This window comes from Geotrypetes seraphini, chromosome 7 (genome assembly GCF_902459505.1).
Source record: "Geotrypetes seraphini chromosome 7, aGeoSer1.1, whole genome shotgun sequence".
Taxonomy (NCBI): domain Eukaryota; kingdom Metazoa; phylum Chordata; class Amphibia; order Gymnophiona; family Dermophiidae; genus Geotrypetes; species Geotrypetes seraphini.
In genome coordinates, this window is record NC_047090.1 from 83,265,921 (window position 1) to 83,288,583 (window position 22,663).

The 22,663-nt window shown below is 45.5% G+C and overlaps 1 protein-coding gene across 10 annotated transcripts in view; it reads right to left on the reverse strand.

Moving 5' to 3' along the window:
- Positions 1–22,663, reverse strand: part of HECTD1 (HECT domain E3 ubiquitin protein ligase 1) — a 365,311-nt gene that overhangs the window by 13,196 nt on the left and 329,452 nt on the right. For all 10 annotated transcript variants that reach the window (XM_033952151.1, XM_033952152.1, XM_033952156.1 and 7 more), the window contains one exon: positions 473–623. In XM_033952151.1, the coding sequence (XP_033808042.1) occupies positions 473–623 (151 nt within the window). The remainder of the gene's footprint in view (positions 1–472; positions 624–22,663) is intronic.

Below are 22,663 nucleotides of genomic sequence, written 5' to 3' on the forward strand. Positions count from 1 at the left end.
GATGGATGCCGGGCCCATAAGTTGGGGAGGGGGACAAAGTGACTCAGACCAGAAAGGGGAGGTGGGAAGGGTGACTAAACTGCAGATGGAGTGAGAGAGAGAATAGAGGAGGCTGGAATCGGAGAAGGAAAAGACATAACAGAATTTCAGGTCTTAGGATAGGGGAATTCTTTACTTTTATTTACTGTATTTCAGTATTAATATCAAGTCAATACAGAGTGTATGATATAATATTAGTTAGGCCTATTTTTATGGTAACTCTCAAACAACCAAAAACTACATTCATCTGGTATCTACCAATCCCCTTGGGTGCTGGATAAACTGAGCATCTACTATATTAGGGATAAACAACGCAATAATTTCAACATTGATGTTCCAAAATCCTGAGACTTTACTGTACTTTTAGAGTGACAGTCAAATCCAGGGCAGATATCTTATCACACAAGTTGACATTAGTTCAAGAATCCAATACCTGTCTCGCGTGTAACCTAATTTTGGCTCAGTGTAGTTCATGATGTCCTCGGGTGTCCAAGAGGGAGACTGGTTTCCGCAAAGAATCATCTGAACTTCTTCATGACTAAAGGAACTCAGCTTCTCCATTGGGAAAACTTTATTAAAGCCATCTGAAAATAGATATCCATTAAAAATGTAATGAATCACAAGACAAAAATAGGAATTTTGACCTTACCTCTTATTTTCTATTAGTTTTCTCTTTCAGTCTGTATCTTAAGTTAAGTTTTCTTTCTTTTACAAAGGCACGATAGTGGTTTAATGCACGGAAAGCACAGTTACTTACCGTAACAGGTGTTATCCAGGGACAGCAGGCAGATATTCTTAACGCATGGGTGACGTCACTGACGGAGCCCCGGTACGGACACTTTTAACTAGAAAGTTCTAGTTGGCCGCACCGCGCATGCGCGAGTGCCTTCCCGCCCGACGGAGGAGAGCGTGGTCCCCAGTTAAGATAAGCCAGCTAAGAAGCCAACCCGGGGAGGTGGATGGGTCGTAAGAATATCTGCCTGCTGTCCCTGGATAACACCTGTTACGGTAAGTAACTGTGCTTTATCCCAGGACAAGCAGGCAGCATATTCTTAACGCATGGGTGACCTCCAAGCTAACAGAGAGGGAGGAGGGATGGTTGGCCATTAGGAAAATAAATTTTGTAACACAGATTGGCCGAAGTGTCCATCCCGTCTGGAGAAGGCATCCAGACAATAGTGAGTAGTGAACGTGTGAACTGAGGACCAAGTGGCAGCCTTGCAGATTTCCTCGATGGGCGTGGAACGGAGGAAAGCCACAGAAGCAGCCATAGTTCTGACCCTGTGGGCCGTGACAGCACCTTCCAGTGAGAGACCGGCCCGAGCATAACAGAACGCAATGCAGGCAGCAAGCCAGTTAGAAAGCGTCCGTTTAGAGACAGGGCGTCCCAGACGGTTAGGGTCAAAGGACAAAAAGAGCTGAGGTGAAGAGCTGTGAGCCCTGGTACGGTCAAGGTAGTATGCAAGGGCCCGCTTACAGTTTAGCGTGTGTAACGCCTGTTCCCCAGGATGAGCATGGGGTTTAGTGAAAAAGACAGGCAATACAATGGACTGGTTGCTGAAACAAGGCTGCCCTGTGAACTTCTAAAAGCTAAGTTACTCAGCATTTCATATTCTGCTCTTTTCACTGGTTTTCAGCATTATAGCTGCTTAATTTCTCTTCTCCTCCCTGTTTCTTACTAAAAAAAATATAAAAAAGCACAAAAAAATAAATCCTTCTCTTTCCTCTGTTAAATCTTATTTCCTCTTCCTGCATTTTTGTTTAAAATACTGTGTTTTAGGTGGTATAGAGCCTATATTTCTGGTGCCTGTGGCTCAGGGTGACTAAAGTAGGGAAAATCCTGTTATAAATCCTGTGTTTTAGGGTAGCACTGATAGAACCTGCATTTTTGTTTAAAATACTGTGTTTTAGGTGGTATAGAGCCTATATTTCTGGTGCCTGTGGCTCAGGATGACTAAAGTAGGGAAAATCCTGTTATAAATCCTGTGTTTTAGGGTAGCACTGATAGAACCTGCATTTTTGTTTAAAATACTGTGTTTTAGGTGGTATAGAGCCTATATTTCTGACTCACTAGTTTTTAGCCATTGTGTCTGATTAGGTGGAGAAGGGAGGGGCTCTGTTTTACTTCTAAGGTTAATTGCATTATCTTTGGGACATTGCTGAAACAAGGCTGCCCTGTGAACTTCTAAAAGCTGAGTTACTCAGCATTTCATATTCTGCTCTTTTCACTGGTTTTCAGCATTATATCTGCTTAATTTCTCTTCTCCTCCCTGTTTCTTACTAAAAAAAAATATAAAAAAGCACAAAAAAATAAATCCTTCTCTTTCCTCTGTTAAATCTTATTTCCTCTTCCTGCATTTTTGTTTAAAATACTGTGTTTTAGGTGGTATAGAGCCTATATTTCTGGTGCCTGTGGCTCAGGGTGACTAAAGTAGGGAAAATCCTGTTATAAATCCTGTGTTTTAGGGTAGCACTGATAGAACCTGCATTTTTGTTTAAAATACTGTGTTTTAGGTGGTATAGAGCCTATATTTCTGGTGCCTGTGGCTCAGGGTGACTAAAGTAGGGAAAATCCTCTTATAAATCCTGTGTTTTAGGGTAGCACTGATAGAACCTGCATTTTTGTTTAAAATACTGTGTTTTAGGTGGTATAGAGCCTATATTTCTGGTGCCTGTGGCTCAGGGTGACTAAAGTAGGGAAAATCCTCTTATAAATCCTGTGTTTTAGGGTAGCACTGATAGAACCTGCATTTTTGTTTAAAATACTGTGTTTTAGGTGGTATAGAGCCTATATTTCTGGTCACTTCACAACCAATCAAGTCACTTCACAACCAATCAAGATGACCTTTATTCTATGCAATCACTGTGGTGCTTTAATTCCAAGACATACTATTTGGAGGCTTAAGGCTTGCCCCATCTGTCTTCAACTTGCCAGTATTAAGGAGGAGCTCTGCAAATTTAAACAGGAATTGAATACAATTAAAGCAGCTTCCATCACTCCACAAAATCATACCAACTTACCACCTCTACCTCAAAGAATAAAACAGCCCAGGAATAAATGGGTCACAGTAGGCTCAGGAAGACTGCGATATGTAACACAGAAATATCCACCTTCACTAATATTACCTCTACAGAATTCCTTCGCTCCACTAGTGCACTGCGATACTCAGGAAAACAGAAGGGAGGTGGGACTGGAACCAATGAAGGAAACTCAAGAGAACAAGAGCACCCTAAGTACAAATAAAAAAGCCAAAAACAGAAAACTATTACTGTTGGGGGATTCCATCATCAGAGGCATTAACCTTAGAACACAGGGCGAGGAGACCAAAATAGTGAAATGTCTTCCAGGATCCTCAGCTACCAGGAGTTCCAGGCAAATACTGACTATAATTAAGGAAGAAACTAAGGATTTTAACACTGATGTTGTTATCCATCTGGGAACAAATGACCTGGCCAACAACTCCACACTTGCAGCACAGAAAGTTTTTCGGGAGCTTGGTGAGGGTGTGAAACCTTTTGTAAAGACTTTAGCTTTTTCTGAAATACTGCCTGCATATGGAAAAGGAGAGCAAAGAGTGAAAAACACAGAGGACTTTAATAGATGGCTCAGAGCCTGGTGTCATCAAGAAGGCTTCAGGTACATAGGAGGATGGGGAAATACATGGAAGGACAAGAAGCTATATTGCATTGATGGGCTACATATTACTACAGCAGGAAAAAGAAACCTTGCAGAGAAATTTAGACAATATTTTTCTAGGCATTTAAACTAGAAGGTGGGGGTGGTATATGTACAAAGGACAATTAAAGAGACCACCCCTGGCAAAAGAAAAGATGTGATAGTAGTAAAGGCTGCAACATAAGCAATATCAGCAACTCATTTCTTAGTATTGCAACGGAAAGTGAAACGACACAAAAATCCATACGAAAAAGGAGATTATCGCTGAAAAATAGCTGGAAAGCGATGACCACAAATGCTCGCAGTCTAAGCAACAAAGTTCATGATCTGCAAGCCCTGATATTAGAGGCAGATCTAGATATTGTTGCTATCACAGAGACATGGTTCAGTGAATCACATGGATGGGATGCAAACATACCGGGATATAATCTTTTTAGGAAGGACAGAGATGGTCATAAAGGAGGAGGAGTAGCTCTCTATGTAAAGATCAATATCCAAGCGACCGAAATGCAAGGGACCTGGGGAGAGGAAGAAGCGATATGGATTGCTCTGAAAAGAGAAGATGGAACTTCTATCTACGTGGGTGTAGTCTACAGACCTCCGACTCAATCGCAGCAAATTGATAAGGATCTGATTGTGGATATCCAAAAGTTTGGAAGGAAAGAGGAGGTTCTGCTGTTGGGAGATTTCAACCTGCCGGATGCGGACTGGAATGTTCCGTCTGCGGAATCGGAAAGAAGTAGGGAGATTGTGGATGCCTTTCAAGAGGCTCTGCTCAGACAAATGGTGACGGAACCCACAAGGGAAAAAGCGATATTGGATCTGGTCCTCACAAATGGAGAGAGTATCTCTAATGTTCGAGTGGGTGCTCACCTGGGTAGTAGCGATCATCAAACAGTTTGGTTTGATATAACGGCTAAAGTGGAGAGCGGCCGCACGATACTTAAAGTCCTAGATTTCAAACGTACGGACTTTAATGCAATGGGAAAGTACCTGAAGAAAGAGCTGTTAGGATGGGAGGACATAAGAGAAGTGGAAAGATAGTGGTCTAAGCTGAAAGGAGCGATAAAAATGGCTACGGACCTTTATGTGAAGAAAATCAATAAAAACAAGAGAAAAAGGAAGCCGATATGGTTCTCCAACCTAGTGGCTGAGAAAATAAAGGCGAAAGAGTTGGCGTTCATGAAATATAAAAAAAACCCAAGAAGAGGAGAGCAGAAAGGACTACAGGGTGAAACTGAAAGAAGCCAAGAGAGAGATACGTTTGGCGAAGGCACAGGCGGAAGAACAAATGGCTAAAAATGTAAAAAAGGGATTTAAAAATTTTTTTTCAGATATATTAGTGAAAGGAGGAAGATAAAAAATGGAATTGCTAGGCTAAAAGATGCTGGGAACAAATATGTGGAGAGTGATGAGGAGAAAGCAAATGTGCTAAACAAATACTTCTGTTCTGTGTTCACAGAAGAAAATCCTGGAGAAGGACCGAGATTGTCTGGCAAAGTTACACGAGAAAATGGAGTAGATTCTGCGCCGTTCACGGAGGAGGGTGTTTATGAGCAACTTGAAAAACTGAAGGTGGACAAAGCGATGGGACCAGACGGGATCCATCCCAGGATACTAAGGGAGCTCAGAGAGGTTCTGGCGAGTCCTATTAAAGACTTGTTCAACAAATCTCTGGAGACGGGAGTGATTCCTGGGGATTGGAGGAGAGCGGATGTGGTCCCTATTCATAAAAGTGGTCAAAGGGATGAAGCAGGAAACTACAGGCCGGTGAGCCTCACTTCAGTTGTTGGAAAAATAATGGAAGTGTTGCTGAAAGAAAGGATAGTGTATTTCCTTGAATCTAATGGGTTACAGGATCCGAGGCAACATTTACCTTTACAAAAGGTAAATCGTGCCAAACGAACCTGATTGAATTTTTTGATTGGGTGACCAGAGAGCTGGATCGAGGACATATGCTAGATGTAATTTACTTGGATTTCAGCAAAGCCTTTGATACAGTTCCTCATAGGAGGCTGTTGAACAAACTAGAAGGGCTGAAGTTAGGACCCAAAGTGGTGAACTGGGTCAGAAACTGGCTGTCGGACAGACGCCAGAGGGTGGTGGTTAATGGAAGTCGCTCGAAGGAAGGAAAGGTGACTAGTGGAGTCCCTCAGGGTTCGGTGCTGGGGCCAATCCTGTTCAATATGTATGTAAGTGACATTGCTGAAGGGTTAGAAGGAAAAGTGTGCCTTTTTGCAGATGATACCAAGATTTGTAACAGAGTAGACACTGAAGAGGGAGTGGAAAATATGAAAAAGGATCTGCAAAAGTTAGAGGAATGGTCTAATGCCTGGCAACTAAAATTCAATGCAAAGAAATGCAGAGTAATGCATTTGGGGATTAATAATAGGAAGGAACCGTATATGCTGGGAGGAGAGAAGCTGATATGCACGGACGGGGAGAGGGACCTTGGGGTGATAGTGTCCGAAGATCTAAAGGCGAAAAAACAGTGTGACAAGGTAGTGGCTGCTGCCAGAAGGATTCTGGGCTGTATAAAGAGAGGCGTAGTCAGTAGAAGGAAGAAGGTGTTGATGCCCCTGTACAGGTCATTGGTGAGGCCCCACTTGGAGTATTGTGTTCAGTTTTGGAGACCGTATCTGGCGAAAGAGGTAAGAAGACTTGAGGCGGTCCAGAGGAGGGCGACAAAAATGATAGGAGGCTTGCGCCAGAAGACGTATGAGGAGAGACTGGAAGCCCTGAATATGTATACCCTAGAGGAAAGGAGAGACAGGGGAGATATGATTCAGACGTTCAAATACTTAAAGATTATTAACGTAGAACAAAATCTTTTCCAAAGAAAGGAAAATGGTAAAACCAGAGGACATAATTTGAGGTTGAGGGGTGGTAGATTCAGGGGCAATGTTAGGAAATTCTACTTTACGGAGAGGGTGGTGGATGCCTGGAATGCGCTCCCGAGAGAGGTGGTGGAGAGTAAAACTGTGACTGAGTTCAAAGAAGCGTGGGATGAACACAGAAGATTTAGAATCAGAAAATAATATTAAAGATTGAACTAGGCCAGTTACTGGGCAGACTTGTACGGTCTGTGTCTGTGTATGGCCATTTGGAGGAGGATGAGCAGGGGAGGGCTTCAATGGCTGGGATGGTGTAGATGGGCTGGAGTAAGTCTTAACAGAGATTTCGGCAGTTGGAACCCAAGCACAGTACCGGGTAAAGCTTTGGATTCTAGCCCAGAAATAGCTAAGAAGAAGAAAAAAAAAAAAAATTTAAATTGAATCAGGTTGGGCAGACTGGATGGACCATTCGGGTCTTTATCTGCCGTCATCTACTATGTTACTATGTTACTATGGTTGAGGTGGATGTCCAAGACCACCTTGGGAAGGAATTTAGGGTGGGTACGCAGAACCACCTTGTCATGGTGAAAAACAGTAAAAGGTGGGTCGGCAACCAGTGCGTGCAGTTCACTAACCCTCCTGGCAGAGGTGATGGCTATGAGGAAAAGCACCTTCCACGTCAGAAATTTGAGTGAAGCAGTGGCAAGAGGCTCAAAAGGAGGTTTCATGAGGGCGGATAAAACCACATTCAGGTCCCAGACGACTGGAGGAGGCTTCAGAGGTGGTTTGACATTGAAGAGGCCTCTCATGAACCGGGAAACCAGTGGATGAACCGTGAGAGGTTTTCCGAGGATAGGCTCATGAAACGCAGTGATGGCACTGAGGTGGACTCTGATTGAGGTAGACTTGAGGCCAGCGTCGGACAGAGAGAGCAAATAGTCCAGTACAGTTTCCACCACCAACGAGGTGGGATCGTGGTGATGCAGGAGACACCAAGAGGAGAACCTGGTCCACTTCTGATGGTAACATTGGAGGGTGGCTGGTTTCCTGGAGGCATCCAAAATGCGACGGACAGGCTGAGACAGATTCTCTGGAGAGGTCAGCCCGAGAGAAACCAAGCTGTCAGGTGGAGTGAGGACAGATTGGGATGTAGTAGAGACTGATGCTGCTGCCTAAGTAGAGTAGGAAATACAGGAAGAGGAATGGGCTCCCTGGAGCTGAGCTGGAGCAGGAGGGAGAACCAGTGTTGGCGAGGCCACCGAGGAGCGATGAGAATCATGGTGGCTCTGTCCCTGCAGAGTTTGAATAGCGTCCGCAACATCAGAGGCAGTGGAGGAAAGGCATAGAGGAACCGATCCGTCCAGTTGAGCAGGAATGCATCCGGGGTCAAACGATGAGGAGAGTAGAGTCTGGAGCAGAACTGGGGCAGCTGATGGTTGTGAGGAGCTGCAAAGAGGTCCATCTGAGGAGTGCCCCAGAGAGCAAAGATGGAGTGGAGTGTGGGAGGATCCAAGGTCCACTCGTGGGGTTGAAGGATGCGGCTGAGATTGTCGGCCAGGGAGTTCTGTTTGCCCTGGATATAGACGGCCTTGAGGAAGAGACTGCGGGCCGTGGCCCAGGTCCAGATGCGGATGGCTTCCTGACAGAGGAGGGGAGATCCGGTGCCGCCTTGCTTGTTTATGTAGTACATGGCGACTTGGTTGTCTGTGCACAGGAGAAGAACCTGAGGGTAGAGAAGGTGCTGGAAGGCCTTATTTTTTGGACAAAGAACTCACTACTGATTCATCCTTGATAGCACGTAAATCTGGATGGCATCCACCCCTTCATCTCCACCCAAACTTAACAACCTGGATGGATTTAGTGCTCCATGATGTTGAAGTATTAGAAGAAAATTCCATTTCTCCTTTAGACAACCTCACTAAAAGGCAACAGCTTGCTTTGAGAGATTTACGTAGTAATCAGGACATTGTAATCTCTCGCGCCGATAAGGGCGGTGCTATCGTACTACAATCTTGTACGGACTACCTAGCAGAGGTAACCAAACATGTAGATGATAAACAGTTCTACAAAAAATTATTGAATGACCCTGTGGTTGAATTAAAAATCTATATATCTGGTATTGTTTCTCATGCTTTAAAGAAAAAGATGATTACAACTAAAGAAGCTGCTTTTCTTTGCCCTCCATTTCACAACACTCCACGAATAAGGTTTCTACCGAAAATTCATAAATCCATTTCTCAACCTCCTGGGCGTCCCATCGTTTCGATGACTCATTCTGTGCTTGAACCCCTTTCCAAATTTTTGGATTTATTTTTACAAAAAGAGATTTTGAATATTGGGTCTCATGTCAAGGATAGCACTCACATGATTAATATTTTGAATTCCATTCCGCAATCTCAAACCGATGGGCTCTTGATAACGCTAGACATCAAAGCTTTATATACTATGATCCCTATTTCAGGTGCATTAAATTTGCTCCAACAAATATTCGTTAACCAAACTTTTTGTCAGCGGATCTCTTCAGCTTTCTTGATGGAATTAGCAACATTGGTCCTTACCAAGAGTTATTTTTGGTGCAATGGGGAGTTCTATCTACAAATCCATGGGATAGCCATGGGGGCTTCCATGGCTCCCTCTGTTGCAACATTGTATATGGCCCAACTGGAGGAACAATACATCTACACCTCCTCTTGGTTTCAGAATATTACAGTTTGGAGACGCTATCTAGATGACATTTTTTGCATCTGGAAATCTGATGTACATACTTTCAATTTCTTTCTTGAATGGTTAAATCATTTAGATCCTAATATTCAATTCTCCGCTACCATCAACCATCAGGAGATACCATTTTTAGACATGGTTATCTTCAAATCTCAGGGGGCATTACTAACAACAATTTTTCGCAAACCCACGGACTGCAATAGTCTGCTCCGCTACCACAGCTTTCACCCTCAACAACTTAAGAACAGTCTGCCTCACAGTCAATTTTTACGGTTGAGGAGACTTTGTCATTCCACTACTGAATATAAGATCCAAGCCCGGGTATTGAAGAAACGGTTTCAACAACGTGGATACCCTAAGCATGTAATACGACGAGCATACACGCGTGCGAAATATGCGCATAGACATCTACTCTTGCAATATAAACAAAATCCTGACGATGATAACCTGTTGGTATGTGTTCAACAATTCTCCCACCTGGCTTATGACATCAAGAATATTGTTCTTAAACATTGGCACATCATTAGATTGATCATGGGGAAGGATTATGGCCCGCCCACTTTTGCGTTTAAAAGAGCAAAAAATTTGGGGGAACTTATTGGTCATTATAAACATAAACGAAGTGAACCCTTCACTATCAATGGTCACTACAGATGTGAACAATGTCAATGGTGCGAGTATGCATTGACAGGGGAAACTTGGTCTCATCCCTATACTGGCCAGGTTTATACTGCTAAAACGAGAACTAACTGTAAAACTGATCATGTGATTTACATGATCGTTTGCCCTTGTCCAAAAATTTATATAGGTCGTACCAGCCGGCCCATGCATATTCGACTTAATGAACATAAGTCACGTGTCAATACCGGAGTTGAGACTGCTCCTTTGGTTCGTCATTGGTCTCTAATGAAACATAAAATCACTGATTTAAAATGGCGTATTATTGATACGGTTCATGTTGGGTGGGAGGGAGGAAACTATGAACACAATTTGAACATCAAGGAATTGCGATGGATGTTTAAGCTTAACACCATGTATCCCCACGGCTTAAACTTAACTAGTGATTGGCTCACAGCGAGCATATGACTTTACCATTAAATGTCTGTGGTATACGAGTTAAAGGACTGCGGGGGTGGTGTGCATTGGTCAGTTTTGAGTCACATGACCCATGAGTTTTGTTCATTAGCTTCCATTTTGCCGGTGTGTTTTTACTTCCGGCTCATAAATCATGGATTTAGCATTTAGCTAAGATAGTATACTGCTCTGGTAAGCATTGTGGCGATTTTAAAATTTCAATATTGCTGGGTTCTTAAACTTTAAACCTTTAAATTTTAAACTAATATAATGTTTGCTCTCTACAGCGTTCTCCTTCCCCGACCCTGATGAAATAATGAAACGCGTCGGTGGGGATTGAGCCAGACCCAGTCTATTAAGAAAAAGATAAGTAAAAGCTACTTTTGCTATCATTATAGTATTAAGCACAAGCACTTTATAATCTATAAAGAAAACCATAAAATAATATATTGAATAAAAAAACGCATAATACTAAGGTTCTTATGAGGACAGCTACCATACGCTGAAATCGTGTGGCATTCTGAAGAACTTTATGCGATAAGAATGGTGGCTAACTCAAGTTAAGCTTGAGAGCATAGAACATGGCTCTGAGTTCAAGGAAATTGATGTGATGTAGACGCTCCTGAGGGGTCCAGAGACCCTGGGTGCGCAGATCTCCCAAGTGAGCTCCCCACGTATAGGGTGAGGCATCCGTGGTGATGATCATGGAGTGAGGGGGCAGATGAAAGAGTAGACCTCTGGAAAGATTTGAGGAGTTCAACCACCATTGAAGAGATTGCTGAAGAGACGATGTCACAGAGATGGGATGAGAAAGAGGATCCGTGGTCTGTGACCATTGGTTGGCCAGAGTCCCTTGAGGTGTCCGGAGGTGGAGTCGTGCCAGAGGAAGCACATGGACCGTCGAGGCCATGTGGTCCAGGAGGACCATCATTTTCCGAGCGGGAATAGAGCGACAAAGGAGCACCTGACGGCAGAGATGGAGCAGGGTCCGTTGGCGGTCTGAGGGGAGAAACGCCCTCATCAGAGTGGTGTCGAGAACCGCACCAATGAACTGAAGTCTCTGTGTGGGAAGCAGGTGTGACTTGGGGTAGTTGATCTCGAACCCCAGGAGATGGAGGAAAGAGATGGTGTGTTGAGTGGCTTGTAGCACAAGCGGAGACGTAGGTGCTTTCACCAACCAATCGTCCAAGTAGGGGAACACCTGGAGGTTGTGAGACCTGAGGAAGGCCGCCACCACAATAAGGCACTTGGTGAACACCCTGGGCGATGATGTGAGGCCAAAGGGTAGCACTTTGTACTGATAGTGGCGGTGCTGAACCTGAAATCGGAGGTAGCGACGGGAAGTCAGATGGATTGGAATGTGAGTGTAGGCCTCTTTGAGGTCTAGGGAACATAGCCAGTCGTGATGAGAGAGAAGAGGGTAAAGCGTGGCAAGGGAGAGCATCCTGAACTTTTCCTTGACCAGACACTTGTTGAGGTTCCGGAGATCGAGGATGGGGCGGAGGTCTCCTGTCTTCTTGGGAACCAGGAAGTAGCGGGAGTAGAATCCCTGACCCCTTTAGTCTGGGGGTACCTCTTCGATGGCATTGAGAAGAAGGAGGGATTGGACCTCCCTCAGGAGGAGGGGGGATTGAGAGGAGTGAGAAACAGACTCTATGGGAGGATTGTCTGGTGGAAGAGTCTGGAAGTTGAGAGAGTAGCCGTGGCGAATGATGTTGAGGACCCACAGGTCTGATGTGATGACCTCCCAACGGTTGAGGAAGAGTTGAAGACGTCCTCCTATCGGCTGAGGCAGAGGCAAGGATGGTGGGAGACTGGCTATGCTCTGGAGAAAAGAGTCAAAAGGGCTGAGACGGTTTTGACTGCGGGAGAGGCTTGGTAGGTTGGTGAGACTGTGGACGTGCCTGAGTGTGGTGCTGCTGACGAGGCCGGCGAGGTTGTTGTTGTTGAGGTGGGTTGAGAGGTCTGGCTGAGAACCTACGTTGGTAGGAAGACTGCTGTTTGTAGGGACGAGCAGGTGGAGTCTTCTTTTTGGGTTTGATCAGGGTATCCCACCTGGTCTCGTGTGCCGAGAGTTTCTGGGTAGTTGAGTCCAGGGACTCCCCAAAGAGTTCATCACCAAGACAAGGTGCGTTAGCCAGGCGGTCTTGGTGATTAATGTCGAGGTCAGAAACTCTCAGCCAGGCCAAGCGCCTCATGGCAACAGCCATGGCAGATGCTCGAGAGGTCAGCTCAAAAGAGTCATAAATGGATCGCACCATAAATTTCCGGAGTTGGGGCAAATTGGAAATTTGTTGTTGGAAAACCGGGACCTTACGCTCAGGGATGTACTTTTGTAACGAGGAGAGTTGTTGCACCAAATGCTTCATATAGAAGGAGAAGTGGAAGGTGTAATTATTAACCCTGTTGGCAAGCATGGAATTCTGATAAAGGCGTTTGCCAAATTTATCCATCGTTCTGCCCTCTCTGCCAGAAGGGGTGGAGGCATAAACACTGGAGCCCTGGGTTTTCTTTAAGGTGGACTCCACTAGAAGGGATTCATGGGGTAGTTGAGGTTTGTCGAACCCCGGGATAGGAATGACCCTGTACAAACTATCCAGTTTTCGAGGGGCACCCGGTACCGTGAGAGGGTTTTCCCAATTTTTGTAAAAAGTTTCCCGTAAGATGTCGTGGACGGGTAACTTTAAAAATTCTTTGGGGGGTTGTTCGAAGTCCAGGGCGTCAAGGAAAGCCTGGGACTTCTTAGAGTCGGATTCCAAAGGGATAGACAGAGCCGCCGACATTTCCCTTAGAAATTTTGTGAATGGGGACTGTTCAGGTTTGGAACTGGTATCGACCATTGATGGGTCCTCGTCCGTTGATGAAGCCTCATCATCGGTACTGGGTGGGGATTCTTCCCATAAGTCCGGGTCCCTGACGTCGGTGTGCGCAGGACGGGACGGTGGTGCAGACGGCTCAGTGTGGCGAGTCTTAGAGAGAGATTTGCCAGAGCGCATCGAGACGGTACCGGGGGAGGAAGACCGGTGCCGGTCCTGGTCTCGGGGGGACTGATGTCGGTCTCGATGTCGGGGAGGGTCAGCATCAGAGCGTGTTTGCACTGGAGGATTGGTTCAGTCGCGAGTACCGGCATGGAGGTGTTCAACGGTACCGATGGTGTCGACACCGGTGGTATGGTGCGAGGCTCGGGCCGGTCCAGTACCGGAAGGAGTGGGGCCAAAATTGCGGGTAACAAGTGCTGGAGTTGTTGTTGTAGTTGCTCCTGCAATTGGCTTTGGAGTATGGCCGCAATGCGGTCGTCCAGAGGTGGCACCGGTATCGCTTTTTTCTTTTTCGGTACCATAGGTGCCGCTCCATGCCCCGGCGATGAGGATGCCGATGACGAGGCACTCACCGAAATCGGGGCGGAGCGTTTGCGGGGTCGGCATGATGCCGGGAGGACCGGCGTCGCTGGTGTGGCAGGAGGGCGCTCAAGGGAAGTGGAAGGCTTCTTAGCCGGCTTACCTGGTGCCAGCGACCCCGAGGAAGGATCAGGTGTCGTCGAAGTAGTTGGTGCCGACTTTTGCGGTGCCGTTGACGGCGCGGCCGATTCCATGGCAGATCCGGTACCGAAAAGGATATTCTGTTGGATCTGTCTATTTTTTAATGTACGTTTTTTAAGAGTAGCACATCGGGTGCAGGTGTCAGCCCGTTGCTCTGGACCCAGGCACTGTAGGCACCAATTGTGCGGGTCAGTGAGAGATATTGGGCGTGCACACCGCTGGCACTTCTTAAAGCCCAGCTGAGGGGGCATGAAGGGAAACACGGCCTTTTTTTTTTTTTCTTTGCAAGTTAGAACGGAAAAGAAACCCGAAGGAAAAAGAAGAAAAAGGAAGACAATTTCGCCAGCGGGAAGGCAAAATCAGATATTTCAACAGCCGTTGAAAACACATGCGTCTTCTTCGCTCCGCGGAAACGAAGAAACTGGGGACCACGCTCTCCTCCGTCAGGCGGGAAGGCACTCGCGCATGTGCGGTGCGGCCAACTAGAACTTTCTAGTTAAAAGTGTCCGTACCGGGGCTCCTTCGGTGACGTCACCCATGCGTTAAGAATATGCTGCCTGCTTGTCCTGGGATAATACCGCACGTTAAACTGCCTGCTGCGCCAGTACCTAACAGCTCCATTGACGAAGCGTTAGGATTTTAGGCTGCTGTGGGGGTTAGCACATAATGAAATGTCTGACGCGCTAAACCCCCTAGCGCGCCTTGATAAAAGGAGCCCATAGTGAAACCTCTAGTCTTGTCATGATTCCTGCTGCTTTCATATGATTAGAATTCCCACTCTCCATTAAGATACAGTCACAGAATCCTTGACTAAATACTAAACGCAGCACATGAGACATTTTCTTTAAATTTCTAAACACTGAGCAATGAGAATGTTAAAACATACGATCCCGTACTGTTTAATCTAGACCGGAAGGAGAAATCTCAGAAAAATAATGGACAAAGGTAAATTTACAGGATGAAAATTTTCTGAAGTCTCTTTTTCTACACAATTTTTATGTCATTAAATGCAAAGGGCTTTTGTCATAGTTGTCTTTTCCTTTGAACCTTCTAAATAGTTCCAATGCCTAACAATGCCTCCCTCCTAACGGTATATTTCAATTCAAATATGTATATCTTAAGTAGAAACTGAAGCAACAAGCAGTCTGTACTCTTGTACCCCCTGGTGCTCTACCAGAAAAATCTACCCAACAACCCTACTCTACTGAACTCTACCCTCCCCCCCTCCTCATCTCTGGGGAGCTCTGTTTTTACCTTCATTCTTCATAGGGAATACATTAAAAATCTGACTCTGCACTTTAGGGGAAGTTGATGTAAGTACTGTCATGAATTGTTTTATAATATTTTGGGGATCATTTAATACCATAAGACTCCTGAACCTCAAGGTATGAAGTTTATTCCTTCAAAACCAAATACAGTAGACTCTCAGTTATCCGGTACCCATGGGGATTGGTGTATGCTGGATAACTGTAGTTTCTGGTTGATTGAACTGTACTGTAAAATAATTTTGGCTCCCTTCCCACCTCACTTTAACATCTCCCCATCCCCACTTATAGGTCAGCATCTTCCTTTTTGGGTCACTTTCTCTCTCCCCCCTTATGGGTTCAGCATCCATCTCCCCTCCCCTGTCCTTCACCCTACAGGACCAGTATCCATGTCCCTTCTTCCCCCCCACCTCCCACACTTATAGGTCCAGCATTCATAGCAGCTGCCCCTGACAACACCCCCTTCCCCTTTCCTCTCTCCAGCCCCCAAAGCAGCAGCAACAGCAGCTAGTCCTAACAAACCCCCTTCCGTCCCTCCCTCAATTACCCAAAGCAGTAGCAGCAGCTAGTGAACAGAGGCAACACCATAAAGAGGCTGCTTTCAGCTAGCCCCAGTAGGGCCTTTCTTCTGCTGTATTGAAGCAGCAGAGGAAAGGCCCTGCAGAAGCAGCCTGTTTACGGTGCTACCTCTGCTTACCAGCTAGGGTGGGGGGGGGGTTGTTAGGACTGGCTCAGCTGCTTAGGGGGCTGGAGGAAGGGGATTGTCAGCTGGCTTGGCTGTTGTGTTTTTCACTGCTCTTTACCCACTTCCTGTGGGAGAACAGCCGACAAAAGTAGGGAATAAAAAGTTCTCGGAAAAGCCCGACTGTTTCTAACATCCTGACAGTATTTGGCTGTGTACTTTTGGCTTAATTTCTCTTTGCCTTTCATCATCAAGAAGCGAGTATGTTTTACAGAGGGGAAAAAAAATGAAATGATATAAATGGAGAAATTAGGTTCTTACCTGCTAATTTTCTTTCTGTTAGCTTGTAAACCGGTATAGTCCTTACGAATGGGTTATATGCCTCACTGCTACCAGCAGGTGGAAACTGAGCACAAACTTGTGTATCAGGCTAGCTTCCCCCCTAGCAATCCAGTCTGCCAAATAGCCAAGCAAAGCCAAGGAAAGACTTCAACTGAAAACATTATAACACACTCCGAACAGGAGTGTACAAAACAACAAACACTGATAAACTACTGTTGGAACATGTGTAGAACTTAATCCTGGTATAGAAAACATCCCCACAGATCACTAGCTAAGCAGCTGAGCCATAGCCGCTGTTCTTACATATCCCCGGCCCTAGAAAAATTCTAGAACCTGCAGAAAAAACAAAATCTGCATGTGAGCAAAATCAAAAACCCGCAATCACCGCACAAAGACAGATAGGGTGGGGGACTACACAGGTCTACAAGCTAACAGAAAGAAAATTAGCAGGTAAGAACCTAATTTCTCCTTCTGTATCGCTTGGTAGACTGGTATAGTCCTTGCGAATGGGACGTACCAAAGCAGTATCCACTAAGGGTGGGACCCCCGAAGGGACAACACCAGAACACGTTCACACGGTAGGGTTTTACAAAGGAATGCAGAGAAGACCAAACTGCAGCTTTGCAAATATCCACTGGAGGCACCAGAGAAGATTCAGACCAAGAAGCTGCCTGACTCCTAGTGGAATGAGCCTTAAGAAATTCTGGAACAGGCTTCTTCTTTAGAAGATAAGCAGAAGCAATAGTCTCCTTGATCCAGCATGCAATAGTAGCCTTAGAAGTACCATCCCGCTTACAAGGACCCACTAGAAGGACAAAAAGATGATCTGATTTCCTGATCTCCTGGGTCCTCCGCACATAAGAGCGAAGAACCCGACTGACATCCAACTTACGTAACTGTCTCTGCTCGGAAGAGCCCTCCCGGCTACCTAACAATGGAAGGACCACTGCCTGATTGACATGAAAAGGAGAAACTACCTTTGGCAGAAAGGAAGGAACAGGCCTCAACACAACCCGCTCCCTAGAAAACTCCAAGAAGGGAGCCCTACAAGAGAAAGCCTGCAGCTCAGAAACACGTCTAGCTGAAGTAATAGCCACCAAGAAGACCGCTTAAAGAGTAAGGTACTTCAAAGAGCAGTGGCCCAACGGTTCAAAAGGAGGGCGCACTAGAACTGACAGAACCAAATTCAGATCCTAAGATGGAACAGAGGGTCGTACGGGAGGCTTGAGTAACTTGGTCACCCGCAAGAAATAAATTACATCAGGAATGGCAGTCAAACACTGACCTTTCAATAATCCCCGAAAGGCTGACAAGGCTGCAAGCTGAACCCGGCGAGAAGACCAAGCCAGTCCCCTATCCAGGCCATCCTGCAAGAACTCTAAGATGTTAGGAAGGGAAGCGCAAAAAGAGACCACTCCACGAGCATAACACCACTCCTCAAATAGACGCCAAACCCTCACATAAAACCAAGAGGTGGAAAGCCTCTGGGACCCCAAGAGAGTTGAGATCACTTTATCTGAATACCCCTTCTTACCTAGGTGACCCCTTTCAAGAGCTAAGCCATAAGACAAAAGGGACCCAAATCGAACACTGGAATGGGACCCTGAGTTAGAAGGTTGTCCAAGAGAGGCAGAGGAAGAGGATCCGCCACCAGATCTGCGTACCACAGTCATTGAGGCCAATACAGAGCCAACAGAACCACGAGGCCCAGATGGCAAATTATGAGGAGAACTCTGCCCACTAATGGCCAAGGAGGGAACACATACAACAGCTCCACCGTTGGCCATGGTTGAACCAGAACATCCAGGACCTCGGCCTGACTGTCTCTGCGACGACTGAAGAAGCGGGGTGTTTTGGCGTTGACACTTGTGGCCATCAGGTCCATGAGGGGCTGACCCTAAGACTGCACTATCAACTGAAAAACAACCAGGCTAAGACACCACTCTCTGGGATCTAGCACGTGACGACTTAGGAAGTCCGTTTGAACATTCTCCACTCCAGATGTGGGAAGCTGATATTTCTTGAAGGTGCGACTCCGCCCAGACCATGAGCAGAGTCGCCTCCTGTGCCACCAAAGTTCTCCTGGTGTCACACTGATGATTGACATAGGTCACCGCCGTGGCATTGTCCGACAGAACCCTGCAGACTTGCCCATCAAAAAGGACTGGAAGGCTAGCAATGCCAAATGGATGGCTCTGGTCTCCAAGACATTGATCGACCATGAAGCTTCCTCCGTGGACCAGGTGCCCTGAGCTGAGTGACCTAGACATTGAGTTCCCCAACCGAGAAGACTGGCGTCCATGAGCAGCACCGTCCACTGCAGCTGATCCAGACTCGCCCCTTGAACAAGATGGGGGGGGGTCTAGAGCCAGTAACGAACACTGCCCCGAGCTAAGCCCGAAGTGGAACAGGGTGATCCAGACTGTGCTTCTGAGGTGACTATCTCTGAAGAAGAGCATACTGAAGAGGATGCATGTGGGCCTGCGACCACCTCACGACATCGTGGGAGGACACCATCGAAACCAAGACTTGGAGGAAATCCTGCACCCGAGGAAACCGGGACGCCATAAGCAGGTGAATCTAAAATTGTAATTTGCTTACCTGGGCCTCCGAAAGGAAGACCTTCCCCAAGGAGGTGTCTAACACCACTCCTACATACTACAGACGCTGAGATGGAGACAGCCGGCTCTTGGCAAGGTTGACTACCCATCCCAGCGACTGCAGAAACTCCACCACCCGAGCCGTGACCCTGGTGCTCTCCTGGAATGACTTCGCACAAATCAACCAGTCGTCCAGGTAGGGATGAACTAGAATGCTATCTTTTCGCAACGCCGCCACAACGACCACCATCACCTTGGTGAACGTCTGCGGAGCCGTGGCCAAACCAAAGGGGAGTGCACAGAACTGATAATATTGGCTCAAGATCGCAAAGTGCAGGAAGTGATGGGAGGCCCGAATAGGAATGTGCAAGTAGGCCTTGGTCAGATCTAGAGAGGTCAGAAACTCTCCTGGCTGAACCACCAGAATCACAGATCGTAGAATTTCCATGTGGAAGGAAGGCACGTGAAGAGCCCTGTTGACCCCTTCAAATCCAGGATGGGCTGAAAGGTCCCTTCTTTCTTTGGCACCACAAAGTAAATCGACTGTGCCCCACTCCTGCTTGCGAACTGGAATTACCGCGTGGAGATCTAACAATCTTTGAAGGGTCTGGCAAAAGGCCTGCTGCTTCCATGTCACCTGCGAGGGAGAAGTGAGAAACTGGTCTGGCAAGGAACGGGCGAACTCCAGAGCATAGCTGTCCCGAATCACCTCCAGAACCCACTGATTGGAACCAAAATGGGCGCCGGCAAGGAGTCATTGGGCAGGACGGGCAGCAGGGGACTCGACAGGGGCGCTACCCGCACCCCACGAAAGGACTGCCTCTAGAGAGCCCAGGGGACTGAAAAGAGGCAACCGCTCGACCAGGGCGGAAACCACGCCCACGAGCAGTGCCACCTCGAGCCAGCGGCCGAGGCCTATCCTCAGGCAAGCGAGGCACTTTAGAATCAGTGAGAGTCTGAAGCAACCTGTCCAGGTCCTTGCCAAACAAGAAAGATCCTTTAAAAGGAAACTTTGTCAACTTAGCTTTGGACACTGCGTCCGCCGACCAAGTGCGAAGCCACAAGGTATGGCGAGCTTCCACTGCAAACGCAAGCGCCAACGACTTGGCAGAAGCTTGCAACAAGTCATACATGGCATCTGAAAGATAAGAAGTACCCAATTCAATCTTAGCCACCTCGCGCTTGAGCAATTCCCAATCCTCAGTATTACAGTCAAGGACATGCTCGGCCCAGCAAAAACACGCCCGAGGGATCCACACATGCCGTTAACCAACATCACGCATAGACTCTTCAAATACAAGATGCATCTTGTATTTGAAGAGTCTATGCGGGATGTTGGTTAACGGCATGTGTGGATCCCTGACAAAGCGGCAGCGAAACATGTCGGGTCCACCAGCCTAGTACAGCAACACTTTTGAAGATAAGTACACATACTTCATTAGTCGTTTTAAAAGTTATAAAAAGTGTTTAAAAAAAACATAAAAATATTGAGCATTAGCTATTAAAATTTAAGCCTTGACCGATGAGGAGGTTACACATGAATCTCCCCGTTATGAGAACATAGCCTGTATAGGACGGAGGAGGAGTGTTTCTGAGGTCTAAGGCTAAAACAGAAGCAGCAACACCAGATAATATAGAAAGAATACTTTAAAGGTTGGAAGCTTGGAATTGGATTTATGCTACATGGTGATAATTCCAGGAATAAGACTTTAAATAGTGCCTTATAAGGTTGTTTAAAGATGAATGTAGGGCAGAAAGTGAAGGAGAGAAAAACAGCAGATGGATAAGAATGCCCTGGAAACATAAGAGCACAGACAGAAGAAAGTGCAACCAGATACTGGAAAAGATGATTAGATCACCAGACAACAAAGGTAGGGAATATGATTTTATTTTCAATTAAGTGATTGAAATGTGTAAAATTGAATGTACGTCTGCTGAAATGTGTGAAATTGAATTTACGTCTGCTGTATATATTTTGCATTGTTCAAGAAGAAATTAATTTCTTTCTATTTCTCTGGTGTACTGCACGTAGAGCCTGGCATCTTAGGGTTTCATTTGTATATATTAGTACATTTTTAGTTTGTGGTCCTATATTTGCAAAGCATTTATCTGTGTTCTACATGTGTGACCAAGACCAGGCGTTCTGGTAGAAATGAATGTTGAGAAGCAAACTGTGTACTTTGTGTAGTTTAATTTTGTGGTTAAAAATTATGTGTTTTTAATAAGATTATATTGTGTGTATACATTATATTACATTAGTGATTTCTATTCCGCCATTACCTTGCGGTTCAAGGTGGATTACATAAGAGTTGTCAGGAGGTTACAAGAATTGTAACATTACATAGGAATTGTCGTAGGGATTACATAAGAATTACATAAGAATTGTCGAGAACTTAAGGTGATATCTTAAGGTGACAACAAAAGAACCTCCACTATGACCAACTATTAATTCTCCTAAAAACCACCTCACCCTCAACAACCCGTTTATGTCTATAAAATCTACAATCAATGTAACTCTGTATTTCTAAATTAACCTTTTGTAATCCGCCTTGAACCGCAAGGTAATGGCGGAATAGAAATCCCTAATGTAATGTAATGTAATGTAATATCTGTTGGGTAATTATAAACATATTAGATTAGATATGGGTAGAGAATGGGTAGGTGGAGTTTGGGAAGGAACTGGTCGTGTTATATAGGTTTTATGTATTTTTTGAAGAGTAGGGTTTTAGTTTCTTTCATGAAGGTTTTGTAGTCTGTGGTCGAAGACAGCAAATTGGTGATTTATCTGTCTAGTTTGGCTGCTTTGGTGGCCATTAGGTTGTCATATAATTTTCTTCGTTTGACATTTTTGGTTGGCAGATGTGTGAATAGTGAGTGGGTTCTCCTGTGCCGGATTGAGGTGGATTAAGTTAGTTGGTTGTTCCAATAGGTTGGGCTTTCTCCATTAATAGCCTTGAATAGTAGGCAGTAGAATTTGAAGTATACTCTTGCTTGTATTGGGAGCCAGTGTGAGTCGTGGTATGCTTCTGTGATGTGGTCATATTTTTTTAATGAGTAGATGAGTCTTAGGGCTGTATTTTGTATTGTTTGTAATTGCTTTATCATGGTCGCTGGGCAGGGGAGGTATAGTTTGTTGCAATAGTCTATTAGTCCAAGGATAAGAGATTGTACCAAAAGTTGGAATTGTTTCCTGTCGAAAAATTTTCAGATTTGTCTTAGGTTTCTCATAGTCACGAATGATGCTTTTATTACTTTGTTGATTTGTGGTTGCATGGTACAGCCTCTGTCAATCTGAACTCCCAGAAGTTTTAGTGTGGGTTGAATGGGGTATGAGATCGAGTTTATTACTAGGTTAGTTAAGGTTGGAGTTTTGCTGTTTTCTAGGAGGATGAAGTTTGTTTTGTCAGAGTTAAGTTTTAGTTTGTGCTCTGTCATCCATGAAGCTACTGTTTCAAGGATTCTGTGTATTGTGCCTGTCATGGTGGGTTCTGGGTGGTCGAAGGGGAGGAGAATGGTGATGTCATCTGCATAGCTGTATGAGGTTATGCCATGTTTGTCTAGGTAGGAGCTGAGGGAGGCTATGTATATATTGAATAATGTGGGAGATAGGGGTGATCCCTGGGGGACTCCGCAGGGGTTGGACCATGGTTCTGATTTTTCTTGTTTTGTTTTAACTCTGTAGGTTCTGGATTGTAGGAAGTCTTTAAACCATGAGAGTACCTTGCCTGAGATATCTATGGAGTCTAGTGTTTGTATGAAAAATGAATGGAAAAAATGGTATTACAGTTAATACTATCATCATTGCGGGGGTGGGCCAGGGGTGGAGCTTTTGATGCCCCCCTAAAAAAACAACCCACCCAAAAAGCATTCTGCTGCCTATGATGTGGATAA